Below are 16,609 nucleotides of genomic sequence, written 5' to 3'. Positions count from 1 at the left end.
TTACTTTATATAATCAATTCAAGTACAAGTTGTGAGGGAGGAGGCATTGGTGGAGGTTGCCTGATATTCAGCTCCTCAGCCCCTAGGAGAAGAGAATTCTGGCAATGACAGAAGGCTAGACCATTCCTCCATCCATATCCCACTAATACATATGTACCACTTTTCATTCCAATGCAATTCTCATAGTAATTCAGCTGGCTGTGCCACTCACTGCACACCACTTCTAACCATTGGCCGTGATGCCCTCTATCTTGCAGGCACAGCCAGCATTCCACCACCTCTGACGAGAAAGCTCCAGCTCCCCCAGAACCTACCTCCTTGACCTCTTGAGGACGAGGGTAGCAAGGCGTCAGAGAAAGCATTGACAGATACGCCTGCTGCATCCTACACTAACCTAGATACTAACACCTCAGTGTCAACGTTAGGTTTCAAGAGTATAAGTCCACAATCTGATGAGTACCTCCATAATGTGAGTTCCACAGTTGGCCAAGGAAGGAATACCCCAGGCCTCTGGCACTCTGGGGAACCTGGAGAGCCGCTCCTGCAAAGCGCCGGGCAGGAGAGGGCACTGTGATGTTGGCACTCAGTGATTTTGTCCAACTGCACTGGGAGGATCAGGACTGGTGAATGGCTTGTGGACACAATGGTCCTTATCACCAAGAGGCTACATCAGTACAGCGGATTATGCACACTTCTGCCTGTCTCAAAGTACAGCATGGCAGCTGCGGGGAGTGACAGATTCACACACACACACACCTGCCTCACTAATGACATATCTACCATCGTGGTCTGGCTGACATGTGACTCCAGACCCTCAGCAACATCTTGACTCTAAGGATGGACAATGAATGCTGGCCTAGCCAGTGATGCCCTCATCCTTTGAACTAATTTTTTAAAAGGTGCCCCCACGTTCTATCGACCAAACCTTCACAGCGAAAGACTCTAATATTGAGCAGACTCCTCTCGCCCTACTGCACCAAGACATACTGAGGGGGATAGAAGGAAGACGACTTATTGAAGACATTTTTATGATTCAGGTTAAATAGCTAATAAACAATTCTTGACTTTAGTTGCAGTATCTGTGCTTTAACCAGATATCTAGTTGTTAGTCTCTCTCTGCATAGCACCGAATTACATTGTGACAGCATCAGCATCACTTCATAACTACAGACAATGTTCCATGGATGGAGATCTATGCTGACTCTATTGCTTCATGGAGAAGGAAGACAAAAAATGCATCGTGGCCTTGGGTCATGCTGATAACTTTGACACTCATCATGCCACCTCTTCATTTCTTCCTGGCCTCTGTGCCCACAACTGTAACTGTCAATGAGTTGTCCAGCAATGGTCTGCACTGGGAGGTGCAACACACAGGTAGCAATGCATCAGGATGGCCAGGATGGCCAGGATGGCCCCACAGGTCTGTGTCATGTACTATACATCCATCTTCGTGCAGTGCTCCCCAGCATCAGTTGGTGCAGCAGCCCCCTCATTCACATGTTGTCGCTTACTCAGCCTAGTCCAAGTGTTGATGCAACCATTACCTTCCTTATTGCACACTTTCGATTTCAAAAGTGTCAGTGAATGCTCCTCGGCCGATGGATTCCTGCCTCCTCCTGAAGGTATTGATGTGCATCCACATTCAAATCCCTTTCCAAGCAGCTGCCTCCCAGAAACTTCACAGATTTCACACCTGCCCAGGTCCCTGCCCATTTCATTTCCTTCCCCACACCTGCATTGACCTCAACCTCTACCCCTGGCATATGAGGTGACCATGCCAATTGTGGTCACACACTGCACTCCTCTTGAAGCCATGATGCTCCTGGCTCAGGATGATCTCCCTCCCACATTATCCCTTGCCCAGCCATGCTTTACCATATTCCCTTTTGCAGGCCTTGTTGCCCACCTCTCCCCCCACGACTGTAATCCTCCATTACCCACAACCTACAGGCCCACTCCGAAGATGAACTTGCTGAACCCCATTTCTGCAGCAATGGCCACCTTGTTACACCCCACCTCCCCCTCAGCAACTCCCCCTTTACCCTTAGTTTCTCTAACAGATCCGACCCCCTTGAACAACTTATACAGACATGCCCGAACAAGAAATGCCAAGATCCCTGAGTGGAAGTTGTAAGTTTTCCCAACAGCTCTAGCCCTACCTCCCAAACTGGCCACAATGGAGCTACAGGACAGACCATGTCCAAGTCCCCAGTCAACAGAGGCATGGAGCCCCTGATTGGAATCATCCTGAGCAAACTCTTGAATATGCCAGCACCCTGGACTGTTATTGAAGACTGACACTGATCTACTGTACTGACTCTGCCTAACATCCCTCAGATCCCTGTGAGATTCTCCCCATGATAACACTACACTGAGTTTTAACTTTTACATATATGAACAGCATTTAAAAATTAAGGTAAAGTTGCTGTAGACTCACCAGACCATACTGCTGCTCTCTCACTAGACAGAGATGAGTATGGGTGGTTTAACCTAAGCATCAGGATGTCTCAGGCAAGAGGAGAAGTTAAGGAGACTCCTTCATGGGAGCATCAGCTGGTGCAGGCATTGAACTCACACTGTCGGCATCACTCTGCATTGCAAACTGGTAAGCAGCCAACCGAGCTAACCAGCCCTTGTTCATATATACACTTGTAATAAGGAAATTATTACTACTACTCTTGTTAAACATGTTCACATTAACCGAAATGAGATGTCCTATTAAAGGTTAAGAATGTGGTAGGTTGCTGAAAATCTTTGGATAGTTGGGCTATTCCTAAATTTAACATAGAATCCCTACATTGTGAAAGTAGGCACCTAGTCCACCAAGTACACACCACCCTTTCGAAGAGCATCCCACCCAGACCCATTCTCTCACCTATCCCTGTAACCTTGCAATTCCCTTGGCTAATCTATCTAGCTTACACATCCCCAGGCACTATGGGCAATTTAGCATGTCCATTCCACCTAAACTGCACATCTTTGGACTATGGGAGGAAACCCACACAGACACGGGAAGAATGTACAATCTCCACACAGGAAGTTGCCCAAGGCTGGAATCAAACCCAAATCCCTAGCACTGAGCCATTGTGCCACCCCAACTGGTACTCACCGATGATGGGTGGTATATTTAGAACTTTTTGTATGACTAATAGCTTTCCATCCCGGAGTTGGACATCCTCTTTGTCCAGGTTCAGTTAAAGCATCCGATTGTTCTGGAAAAGAAATGGCAGCAGCAAATTTAAACAAAGTTCTTGATCAACGTTTATTTTCCAAACTTGTTTGTTGATTTTCAAACACAATAGTACCTTACAAAAACCTGTTTATTATTCATTAAACCTGCATGCTTTCTATGCATGTACAACTCACAAACTGATTGGTAAGTTGTCTACTGCACTGAAATTCCTAAATCAGAATGAATGCAAATTTATAGCATTGTAAATAAATAAATATTCCTTTATTCCTTAACAAATACCATAGTACTACAGTTCTCCTTATAAAGAGGTACAAATCAAGTTACAGGTAAACCTTAAAATTACTAATGACATCTGGATCTGCAATAATAAGTACACAATGTCTTGTGGAATTAAGAAAAAGTCAGAACAACTACCTTTGTTAACTTATACCTTGAAATTAATATTAAATATTTTGATATTGGGAGTTGAGGGGAACAAAGTCTACTGTACTCACTAATTGGAGGTTGGAGATAATGTCCTGTTCTGGCACACCACCCTGCAGGATGTATGTCTGGATTATCAGTATCTACCCAGTAACTGTAAGCAGAGGATGATCCATCAAAATAGATCTGCATAGAAAAATAATAGAAAAATATAAAACTTAAATGGAAATACTTTTTTTTAAATTTCATTATTAATTCATGACATTGAATGTTTTTGGAAAGGTCAGCATATCCTATGCTTGCTAACTGCCCTTTGAGAAAACAGTGAGCCACCTTTTAGAACACTGTCTGATGTAGTGCAGTGCTGTTATGAAATGAGTTCCAGAATTTTGAACCGACAACAGGCAAGTTCAGTGATATACTTCCATGCCAGAATGGTGGCTGAAATAACTGCACAGAGACCAGTTCGCATTACCCTTTATTTACTAGCACACAGTACATTGGCTGTGGCCAGCCAGCTCAGAGTCAGTCCTCAACTGAGGAGATTCTAATCCCTCAGTTGCACTGATCAATCAAGGCTTTCCTGATTGTCCCAGGTTAACAACTCCAATCAAGAACCTCATAGTCATTGCAGTGCACCTGGTTCCCAATCACTATAGTGGCTTAGAGGAGAACTGATGTTGCCACATGTCTGCTACACTCGTGATTCTAAATGGTACAGGTTGTGGGTTGGAAAGATGCTGCCTATGTTACAGCAGTGTATCTTGTATATAATACACATTGCTTCCACTCTGCATCTGTGGTGGGAGGGAAGGTTTGAGTGTTGGATGGGATACCAAGCAAGCAAACTGCAGTGTCCTGAATGGTGTTGAGATTTTTGAGTATTGGTAATCCTCCAGGCAAGTGGAGATCATTCTATCACACTACTAAATTTTGCTGTGCAGGTGGTAAAAAGACATTGGGAATACGGGAGAAGTATTTCTTGCCACATAATCCCTAGCCTTTGATTTACTCTTGGAACCACGGTATTTGTATGACTAGTCCAGTTAAGTTCTTAGCTAATGATAACCTCCTAGGATGTGCTGGTAATGCATTCAGCTATGGTAATGCCAGTGAAAGTGAAGGGGAGATGGTTCATTTTCTTCTAACACTCATATGGCAGGAATGGTATTGCACTTATCTGCCAATACTAACCAGGTTTTAGTACATGGAGAAACAAAGTCCATCAGTATCTGAAGTATCAGGAATGATACTGCACACCCTGCAATATCACTGACATCCCTGTTTCTGATCCTATGATGGAGGGAAGGTCTTTGATGATGCAGGTGAAGGTAGTTGGGCCTGAGACACCACCATGAAGAACTCTTGCAGAGAAGTTTTGGGGCTAAAATGATCAGCCTCCAAAAACCAAAATCATCTTTCAACTTGCTAGACTTTTTTTTTGTAAAACATAGAGTGTGGTAACTGCCAAGATTGCACTGCCGGAGGAGGTGGTGGAGGTGGATACAATAGCAATGTTTAAAAGACACCTTGACAGATATGTGAATAGTTAGGGAATAGAGGATACAGAGCATGTAGAGGCAAAAGGTATTTCGTTTAGAAAGGCATCATGTGTCAATGCAGTCATTGGACTAAAAGGGCTGTTTGCATGCTGCACTGTTCTTTGTTCTTTTTCATTGGTTTCTTCCACGTCAGTGTAGCAAACGTTAAGTTGCTGACTGTGGTTAATTGATGGAATAACTATAAATGGAGGAATAGAGAATACTAGCAGTAGGACCTCTCAGTCAGTAAATTATATATCAAAAGTAAAGCTGGTCTAATTCACCAAGGATGGGAGAAACCATAGGTTGATTAACCCAACATTGCTGGAAAAGCATTGCAATTAATCATTATGGAAGTAACAGCAGAACATTGGAAAATCATAATATAATCCAGTAGAGTCAGCATGACTTCATGAAAGACAAATCATGTCTGACCAATTTATTGAGATGTTTGCGAGGAAGTTGCAACCAGAGTAGATAGAGAGGAACCAGTGAATGTGTTTTATTTGGACTTCCAGAAGGTGTTTGACAAGATATTCCATAAAAGGTAAGTCATACGCTAATAGCCTGTGGGTTGGAGGTAGCATGTTGGTATAGGTAGAAGATTAGCAAATAGGGTTAAGTAGTTGTTTTTCAGATTGGCGACCTGTAACCAGTGGGGTTCCATAGGGGACAGTACTTGGGCCGCAACCACGTACAATATGTATTAATGACTTAATGGAAGGAAGCAAATATACTGCAGCCAAATTTGTAGATGACACAAAAAAAGCTGAACGGGTAAGCTGCAAGAGGGATACAAACTGTTTACAGAGACATTATTGATAGGTTAAATGAATGTGAGAAAATGTGAAGTTGGTCATTTTGGAAGGGAGAACAAAAGAATTGTATTATTTAATTGGAAAAAGGCTGCAGAAACCTGCAACACAAAAGGACTCGGGGTACTGTTGCACAAAACTCAGAAAGCCTGCATCCAGATTCAGTAGGTATTCCAGAGGGCTGATGGAATGGGCCTTTATTTCAAGGGAATTGGAGTAAAAGAGTAGAGAAGTGTTACTGCATCTGTACAAGGTGCTGGTGAGAGACCATTTCTGAATTGTGAGCAGTTTTGGTCACCTATGTAAGGATAGATATTATTTCATTGGAGGCAGTTCGGGGAAGGTTCAATAGGATGATCCCTGGTATAGAGGGATCATCTTATGAGTAAAGGCTAAATAGGTTGGGACTCTACTCACTGGAATATAGAAGAATGAGACGTGATTCCATTGAAACAAAAAGGATTCTTAAAGGGCTTGACAGGAAAATTGCTGGGAGGATGTTTCCCCTCATGGGAAAGTCAAGGACCAGACAGCATAGTCTCAGAATAAAGAGGTGCCAATTTAAGACTGTGATGAGGAGGAATTTCTTCTCTGAGGGTTGAGAGTCTTTGGAATTCCTTATTATGTAAAACTATGGGGATAAAGTCCCTGGGTATATTTAAGGCCAGATAGATTCGTGATCAGTAGAGGAATCAAGTGTCACAGAGAAATACAGGAAAGTGGGTGTGAGGACTGGTGGATTAGCTGTGATCCTATTGAATGGCAGAGCAGGCTTAAAGGGCTGAACAGCCTACTCCTGAACCTATTTCTTCTTCTTTTGCACTCCAACCAGCAGAGAAATTTTCCCCAACTTCCATAAACTTGAAATTAATTGTGGTTCCTTGATGCTCTCCCCACTTAAATATTGCCTTGAAGTCAAGTGCAGTCACTCTTACTTCATCTCTGATATTCAATTCTTTTGTCCATGTTTGACAACGACTGTAGTAAAGTGTAAAACTGAACAACCCTGGCAGATCCTCAACTCATCAGGTCATTGTGGAATAAGTCCTTCTTGATGATGACACTTTCCTTGATTTTGCTGATGATTGAAAGTAGACTGATGGAACATTTCAGTACTTGACGCTCACTAATAAAATTCACTCTAACACTTTCAGAGCCAGAGGGTATGAATATAAGCCCACAAGTGAGTCCAAGAAAGGCCTAAAACTGCATTCCACCACATCCTTGCCCCATTATTGAGGATGTTTTAAAAAATTCCTGAGTCAGTTTCAGAACTCAAGAAGGATTGAACAGATTCACTTTTCAGGTGAGTAGCAAAAATGCTCCATACAACCAAGATGACCTTCCCACAATAATTCTGCACAATGGCCAACAATGAAATTTGGATGGAACTGGTGAGATCAATCCCAGAGTAACCAGCAACCATTACTGGGCACACACTGGATTTAGTTGAGTTGCTTTCTTATCAAGTGCTACTATCTTAACATTTTCAGTTAAGATTTTCACATGGTTGTGGCATTCAACTGAGACCAACAAATTTAGTTGGTAAATTCTCCATGATCTTCGGCCGAATTTGATCTAACCTGCTATTCAACAAATCCATATTACAAACCCATAGTTAAAAGTCAAGAGTGTGGTGCTGGAAACGTACAGCAGGCCAGGCAGCATCCGAGGAGCAGGAGAGTCGACGTTTCGGGTATAAACCTTCATTAGGCATCAAGGCTTATGCCCAAAACATTGACTCTCCTGCTCCTCAGATACTGCCTGACCTCATGTGCTTTTCCAGCACCACACTCTCGACTCTGATCTCCAGCATCTGCAGTCCTCACTTTCTCCCCATATTTAAAAGTGCCAATTATTCCCAAATAAAAGCTTTTGAACTACCTTTAACTTATGCTCATCAACATCTACAATTGTAGATACACGAATCAGCGCTGGATTGCGTCTGTCTACAGCCTCCAGCTTCATGTTTCTCTGGAAACCATGTGGAGGGCGCTGAAACACAAGGCGATAAGGTTCGATTAGAGTTGAAACTTCAAAATTATTATACAAGATAAAAGTTAAAATTGAATGTGTGAAAATCTTTTTCAAAGCACCTTTAACAACTTGAGTAAATATTAAAGCCATGTCACTTACAACTTTAAATGCACGAGCAGGAGCAGGAGAAGATCCAGTTTCTTCTAAATACTTGTCCCAAGAAAAATGCTCTGGATGAGGGTAACCTAGAATAAAAGAAAAAAATATTTAAGTCTATACTGCAATTAAGTCCTCTTTTCATTGCATGCAGTTTTTCATGTTGGAGTCAGCAAGCTGTGAATGTTGGAACATTTAGGGAACAAATATATACAGAGGAACCTCAATTATTGGAACGAGATGGGTGGGCACTATTTCATTCGGATAATTGATTATTCCGTTAGTTGATTTTCCTCTGGAGCTCAGTGTACTCCCCATTCAGGAGACTAGGCAGCAGCACATCATGTGCGAGCCCCTGACCACCACCCGCTCCCAACCCCGCTCCCACCGCCTGCCTGCGCCCCAACCCCACTGCCACCCCCTGCCCGCCCCCATCCTGCACCCCCCACCCTGCCCGTTCCGCTATACCGTCTGCCCCAGCCCCGTCCACCCCCACCATCTAGCACCTACTAATGGCTTCACCCCCACCTCCCCACAACTCCTCCCCCCACTGGGGACAGCCAGGCTGGACACCAACAGTAAGACTGCTGCTGCCTTTGTGGGGTAAGTATCCAAATAGCGCACACACACACACACAACTTTTTATTGCAACTTTTTGACAGGTTCCACCTTTGCCGCATACAGGACAATGTTTGAGAGATTATCTGGAGAAGGGGGTGTTTAGGGTACACCCTTGTATAGAACTCCAGGGAAAGTGTGGGAGGGAGAGGGAGAGAGAGTGAGAGAGAGAGAGAGAGAGAGACAGCAGGAGGTTAGTCATTTGGAGACGGTTCCTGGACTGTCCAGGACTGTTCTTGGCAGCATTTCAGTGAGCCGAGTTCGTTTTTAATCATTGTACCTGTAAATAAAAGACGTCAGGGTTGAAACAGCTCTTTGACGTAATGTTTCTATCGGGACCTTGAGATCCCTTTTGGATAATCCAAAATTCGGATAATTGATATTTGGATAATCAAGATTCCTCTGCATAAGATGTTGCAACAGCTAACATCTCAAGGCTGCTAAATTCAATCCTGCCAAGGAACAAGGACAGTGGTTGTAGCAGAAGTGTGGGATGGCTGTAGGTACAGTGAGGTGTTGGAGTTAAAGCTCAGAAACATCCTGATAGGCGTGTGGGGTTCTGAAGAAACCAGCAAGCAATTCATACTTCAGTGCATCCAAGATGTATGGTGTGAAAGGCTCCCAAGCTGATCAAGGTTAAAGTTCAAGAATAAACAAGGGAAAACTGGCTGAGTGAAGTTAGCTGCCTATGAAAAGCTGGAGCACACCTGCACCTCAATGCTGGAGTGTAGTTTCCAGAATCCAGAGGAACACAGACTCAGGAGAGGACGATACACCAACAGAACATGAGCATTATTGAGGCAGTCCATGGTGAAGTGATGTTTGAGGGAGGTCTCGAGCTAGATCTTTAGAAGAGAAGTATTGAAATCTCTTGTGAAGTTTTAATGAGATATGATGACTGAAATCTAACTTTTTACTAATATTTGGGGATTTGCTGAAAAATCTATGGAATCTGTCCTAACTGCATTTGCTATTTGATGTGCCCAGTGGAGTTTTTGACTGTTACTCGTATTAACTCCACCTTAAATCTGGATATTAGAATATAAATTGTGTCGATATTGTAGATTGATTACTTTTACAACTGTATCGTAAAAATCATGGCTCTTTGTTCAAAACCATGGAACCTGTGGCTTTATTCTCTGAGTAAGCACCTGGATCTTACACTTTTTCAAATTGTACAAAATAAAACTACTGGTCCCTCTCCAGATTGGAACATAAATTCAGCAGTCTGGTCCAGGATTACAACAGTACCAAGGAACAGATTTTTAGGTAGGTTTTAACTTTTAAGCAAAGCAGCACATCACTAATTAAATTTCCAACTTGAAAACTACAGGATGTGTCTCCAGATAACCTGAGACTACTGCCAGGGTCAATTATTCCATTATTCTTTGAAGACAGAGAGGAATAGGGTAGACTATTGATGGGATGCATTGGCTGCAAAAGGAACATTCAAAACGTGATAGGACTTACCATTCTTTGGCTATCTTGTTTTCGATTTGATTTGATTTATTCTTGTCACATATATCGAGATACAGTGAAAAGTATTGTTTGGCATGCTAACCAGACAAAAAAAACTTACATGAGTGCAGGGAACAGAATGCAGAATGTAGTCTTATAGCTACAGAGAAGGTGCAAAGAAAGATAAACTCTAATATATGAGAGGTCCATTCATAAGTCTAATTACAGCGGGGAAGAAGCTGTTCTTAACTCTGTTGGTATGTGTTTTTAAACTTTCGTATCTTCTGCCTGGTGGAAAAGGGTGGAAGAGAGTATAACCAGGGTGGGAAAACTTCACTTTTTCCCCACAGTATACTCTGTATGCAAATCACATTTTCCACTTATGTAATGTATCAATATCTTTCTGTATGCTGTTTATATCCCTATCGCAAACTGCTGTTTCACCTACTTTATGTGTCATCTACAAATTTGACTACGGTACATTCACTTTCTTTCTCCAAGTCATTAATAACTATTGTAAACAGCTGTGATCCCTGTGGAGCCCCACCAGTCACCAAACTGAAAAAGAATCTCTTATCCCCTCTCGCTGTTGCCTGCCCATTAATCAATTCTTTAACCATGCCACCATAATACCTCCATCACCATGGGCTCTTATGACTTAACATTTTGTGAGGTATCTTGTTGAATTCCTTCTGGAAGTCCATATACAACACATTTACTGGTTCCCCTTTTTTCACTCTGGTTGAGACTTCCTCCAAAAACTCTTATAAATTAGTCAGACATGACTTACCTTTCAGGATGCTGCCTGAATTGCTGTGCTCTTCCAGCACCACTAATCCAGAATCTGGTTTCCAGCATCTGCAGTCATTGTTTTTACCTTTCATGAAGCCATGCTGACTCTTCTTGGTTGGATTATGATAAACCTTTGCCCTCTAGTTCTGGACTCCCCCACTCCAGGGAAAAGACCTTGTCCATTTATCCTATGCATGACCCTCATGATTTTATAAACCTCTATCAGGTCACCCCTCAGCTTCCACCACTCCAGGGAAAACTGCGCCAGCCTATTCAGCCTCTCCCTGATGCTCAAGTCCTCCAACCCTGGCAACATCCTTGTAAATATTTTCTGAACCCTTTCAAGTTTCACAACATCATTCCAATAGGAAGGAGACCAGAACTGTACACAATATTCCAAAAAGCAATGTCCTGTACAGCCACAACATGACCTCCCAACTCCTAAACTCAATGCTCTGACTAATAAAGGAAAGCATACCAAATGCCTTCTTCACAATCCTATCTAGTGCGACTCTACTCTCAAGGAACTATGAGTCTGTACTCCAAGATCTCATTATTCAACAAAGCTCCCCAGGACCTTACCATTAAGTGTGTAAGTCCTGCTCTGATTTGCTTCCCTCATTGCTCACAGTTCTTTCTCCATGTGTTCTCCACTTATCTCAACCATTTGGACTACAGATCAAATTGGAAGCTTCAGATTCTGAACAGTTAAGTGTTGATATTCTCCACTTACCTTGCGGAGGCGTCAGTTGTTTACCGTGCTGCTGACACCAACCTACGGGGTGGATGTATGGACTGCTGGCTTCACACCTAGTGAAGAAAATTGTTGAGTTAGAGGAAGATAATCTATCTGTTCTCTTGGTTTGTTGTTGCTAAAACAATTAGTACATTAGTATTGCTATTTTTAAACATTGGCAGAAAATGAAACAATCAAGATTTTAGTTGCAATTACAACACATTCTGAGATCAATAGATGTTAAATGTGAATTGTAAATGACAAGATTCAAGATATACATTAAGATACTTTATGCCTGCATGTAGGCCCATTCCTCTGGTAGTTACTTGGTATTGTTTTGGTATTAGCTTTGATATTGATTTTACCAATAGAACTAGTAGAATACAAGTAAATACAAGTAGAACCAACATGTAATTACCATTTTTCAATCTCAGTTTAAAATTAGACAGGAGTTATATTCTAAACAGTGCATTGACCAAATGAAGTGAGAATCTGTCCTAGACATTAACAGCTCAGCTACTATTACAACCCAAATCTAACACAAAAGCCTTTTTGAGAATTGTTGAAATTCTGGCGTTGGCATTTTCGGCAGCACAGTGAGTTCGCTCTGGGATTCCAACAGCCTGGAATTCCTTGAGGTAGCTTCTGCAGCGTCCTCCAGCCAGAGATTCCAAAGTCCTGGCATGGTGGTTTGCTTCAGCAGGAGGTTCAGCAATGAGTTGTATCCTTGAGGTGGCTTCTCTATAGCCACTTTGGGATTCGAACGGCCCAAGTTTCAGCGGCTACAAGGTTGGCTTTCTGCAGCGACGGAGAATGTGGTTACTGTCTTTTCCTCAACACTGGGAACCCCTGAGCCATGAATTGAACAAAGGTGGTCTTAATTTATTTTAATATAGAATTTTTGTTATTAATATAGGCAAGGAATATGGCAACTTAAAACACTTTTCAATGTATTCTTTGTAAAAATACAAGTGACAATAAATTATTATTGTATTCTGATATTCCAAACATTTCTAATGATGATGTAACTGAAACCACAGGATATTGTAAGAATCAAATTATCTTAAAGATCATGGCTCTCACAATGGATAAAATGTAAGTGTCTACTCTCAATTGCTCGCAGAATAAATTATTGACCTTAGCTGTGTTAGTACCAAACATCAAATGGAACCAGTGAGAATAGGAAATAATCAGTCAAACATCTCAGGTAACTCTTACTGACTTGAATCACCAGGTGGCGCAAGAGCAGTAAGCCTGTTTAAATGAGGTATGATGCTGAGGTATGGAGTGAAAAGGCAAAAAAGAAAATCAGTTTTGTGGAAGAAACAATATGGACAAATCAAAAATCCCTCAGCATAACTCACATATATGTTGTCCATTTCTTATTTAAATAAACCTTAATCCATCCATGATTACATCCCATTTATTTCCCTAATTTCCTTAAGTTGTCATGCACTGGCAGTATTCTTCTTTCACCGCTACCTTTTTTACATTTCATTCCATAATGCCTTTTATGTGCCTTTTTGAGTTTATTTTCTTTGTAGCTTTCCCAGAATCTATGGCAAAATGAAAAGCCTACCAGTAATCATATGTGTCATCCCAGTTGTCAAAATGGACCAGGAACCTGTTCTCAACTATATCTGTCACTGTAGCAACACAGATTAGAGATGGATTCATTCTATCAACTGCTTCCAGTTTCATTCCAGTACGAAATCCCGAAGGGGTAATCATCTGAAAGAAAACTTACAATTAAAACATCATGACATTCAATCATTTTGCCTAACATCAATTGAACTATTCCAACATCACTTTTTAAAAGTCACTTTCACTTGTTTCAAACTTCTTCAAATTACATCAAACTACACAAATTACAAAAACCATGCAAACATGAGAACTATTGTAATCACAATTAGACTGTACGCATGTGAGCTTTTAATGATAATTTTCATAAACTCCTAGGAACAACATCAGTCATATTAAAGCACCTTCGGTTTCTGCCTTTTCCAAAACAATGATTTCATTCAATAACATACTTCTTTCAACTTCTCTTCCCAACCATCTGCATGGCCTTTTTCTCTTATTCAGTGATTCACGGGATGACATCATCACTGACCAGGCGAGCATTTATTGCTATTCATAATTGTTAACAGTCAACCACATTGCTGTGAGTAACGCAGAGGCCACATCAGGTAAGGGTGGTAGTTTCCTTACCTAAAGGGCATTAGTGAATCAACTTTTTTTAACCCAACAATCGGCAATGGATTCATAGTCACCTTTAGACTCTGAATTTAGAACTTATTGAAATCAATGCCATCTGCCTTGGTGGGATTTGAACATGCATCTCTTGGTTAATGGTCCAGTGATAACACCACTAGGCCATCGCCTCCCCACAAACATAAAGTCACCATTGTCTTACTCCCTCATTAGAGAGAGAGACAACTGGTAGTGGCTTAACTTCAGTCTCCACACCAGAGGAGAAACCAGAGGTGTCTCATAGAAAGACAGTCAAATAAGTTTCCATTAATGCTGACATATTCATGGGAACACAGGAATAATAGTCTCTGTTCAGCCTTTCTGAACTATTCTTCCAATGAGTTACAGCATGGCTAAAAACATAAGAACATAAACAAGAGCATCAAAAGATCACGTGACTCTTAGATCTTGCAATCTTCCAAGCAATATAATCATTGCTGATCTTGTGTCTCGATTTCCACCAGCTCCCATATTGTCCGACTCTGAGACACCAAAAATCTACTTCACCCTTGAACATACCCAACCATGGAGAATCCACAATTTTCAGGGATAGAAAGGTCTTATGATTGACATTGTCACAAGTGAGGACATTATTCCTTATCAAATAATATACCCTTTTTCCTCATACCATGTCGCCATGTTCCAGATTCCACAGCCAAATGGAACAACCTCTCAATGTCTACCCTGTTAAGCCCCTTAGGAATCCTGTATATTTTAAAAATATCATCTCTAATTGTTCTGACTTCCAGGGAGTGTAGATATAATTTACTTAGCCTGTAGCTCAATTTTCCCACCTTTAATCCATATCCCCTTATCTAATAAAAATCTGTGAATTTCGATCAACCATTGCCTTTTGAGAAAGGGAACTCGAGGTTTCTACTAACTTTTGCATTGGGAGCTGCTTCTTGGTCTCTTTCTGAATACACTAGTCATAATTTTAAGATTCTCTCATCAAGAGAACATTTGCTTGATAAAACATGTTTCCAATTATATAGTTATAAACTACATTACCCCTTAGTCTACTAAACACCTAGGGGTATAAGCCAATGTTTGAGCCCTGGTGCTATCCTGGTGAACCTCCAAATGCCAATGTATTCTTCTTGAAGATGCAGTGCACCCAATGTGCTCTCCATGATCGTTCAAATTAGTGAATGTGATTCACAAACAAACTAAATTCAGATTGCAAAATAACATTCATTTAAGACTGTTCCAGCTGACATTTCAACATTTGGTCTGGGATGAACAGAAATTCCTTCACTCAAACATTTGCAAGTCTTTGGAATTCTCCACCCTGGACGGCCATGGATGCTGCAGTCATTGTATTTACAAGTCAAGATAGATTTTTGGATACAAATGAAATGAAGGGATATGCAGATAATGCAGAAAGCTGTAGCTGAGGTGGAAGTTCAGATATGACCTTATTATTAAATTGTGGAGCAGATTCAAGGGACAGTAAGGCATCTACCTGCCCCTGCTTCTTACATTCTTATATTCATTTGCAGGCTGATTAAAATGTTTAAAGCTATATGAGAAAGGCCTTAGTATCAACCTGAGAAGAAAGCTATGTTGTTCAAACAGCCAAATGTAAGAAATTGCTTAAAAATAATGCAGTTGCTCACTGTATTTTGATTGAAGAAGAGTTGTTTTGGTGCAGCTTGTGCCTTTGTTATCTTCAGATAATTCGGCCAGTTGAATTCTTCCTCTTTGTATCCTGAAATGTTAGCACAATAGCATTCTATACTCAAAAGAATCAATCAGTTCTGTACTAAAATAATTCCTTTCACTTAAATCATATCAATCTGCACTGTAAATTTGAATTAATTTTCACATTTGTCCAAAGCTGTACTTGAATATTTTTCAAAAAAAAATTGATAATACTAGGTTTTGATATGATGCCATCTGGTGGAAAATGTCTATTTTTGTTTCTGTGGACAACGTCCCAAAGTCATAACACAGCAGACACACAGTATTCTGATGCAGTCTAAAAGGTAATTTTATAAACAAAATCATGAATTATGTAGTAAGCACAGCATACATGCTTACTTAATGATAAAGTAAATCTTTGACAATCACAAGGTTTGTTCTGACTGACATTGTAATCGAATGTGCTCTTATCAAACTTGGCACAAGTGGCATCAAATAAGATCATCAAACTTATTAATCAAATGATATAAGCCTTTGCCATATGTACATTTTCCCTCCAATACATAACTGTATTTCAGGATATTGTTTCTGATTCTATCAATAGTTTTGTACCAGGTCATTTCAATTTAACGCATGTAAGGTTATAGCCTAGTTTACTCATAAATACGCAAAGCATGAGTTTAATGAGATTAATGCCAGAATATCTCTCACCTTTAGCCAGATGTAATTTGTGACCTGTCTTCTCACACCATCCTGCCGGATGGATATCTGGAGAGTCCGCATTCACCCAGAAATCATGACACTCAGAATAACCATCAAAATGGAGTCGCAAACGATAACCACAAACCTTTAGGAAATAAGACATTGTTATGATTATCCAGGTAGCCTTTCCTGCAGTTTCATTATTAAATTACTTACTCTTAGCACTCTTGCTTTATCCTTTAAAGTGTATGTTACCTTACAAAAGTGATGGTGAATTTAAGCCTAGCAAACCAGGCACTTA

At 40.9% G+C, this 16,609-nt stretch overlaps 1 protein-coding gene across 4 annotated transcripts in view; it reads right to left on the bottom strand.

The window, feature by feature from the left end:
- l3mbtl1 (L3MBTL histone methyl-lysine binding protein 1) overlaps positions 1 to 16,609 on the bottom strand; it is a 93,926-nt gene that overhangs the window by 20,591 nt on the left and 56,726 nt on the right. For all 4 annotated transcript variants that reach the window (XM_043710564.2, XM_087994832.1, XM_043710565.2 and 1 more), the window contains 8 exons: positions 16,318 to 16,453; positions 15,582 to 15,673; positions 13,289 to 13,440; positions 11,707 to 11,783; positions 8,109 to 8,194; positions 7,857 to 7,967; positions 3,688 to 3,802; positions 3,110 to 3,212 (listed from right to left, as the gene is read on the bottom strand). In XM_043710564.2, coding sequence (XP_043566499.2) covers positions 3,110 to 3,212; positions 3,688 to 3,802; positions 7,857 to 7,967; positions 8,109 to 8,194; positions 11,707 to 11,783; positions 13,289 to 13,440; positions 15,582 to 15,673; positions 16,318 to 16,453 — 872 coding nt within the window. The remainder of the gene's footprint in view (positions 1 to 3,109; positions 3,213 to 3,687; positions 3,803 to 7,856; positions 7,968 to 8,108; positions 8,195 to 11,706; positions 11,784 to 13,288; positions 13,441 to 15,581; positions 15,674 to 16,317; positions 16,454 to 16,609) is intronic.

This window comes from Chiloscyllium plagiosum, unplaced genomic scaffold, assembly GCF_037043375.1.
Source record: "Chiloscyllium plagiosum isolate Xiang-an unplaced genomic scaffold, Cpla_swu_hap1 HiC_scaffold_15, whole genome shotgun sequence".
Classification (NCBI taxonomy): Eukaryota; Metazoa; Chordata; class Chondrichthyes; order Orectolobiformes; family Hemiscylliidae; genus Chiloscyllium; species Chiloscyllium plagiosum.
Note: the sequence above shows the minus strand (reverse complement) of the source record. Positions and strands in the feature narration are given on the sequence as shown.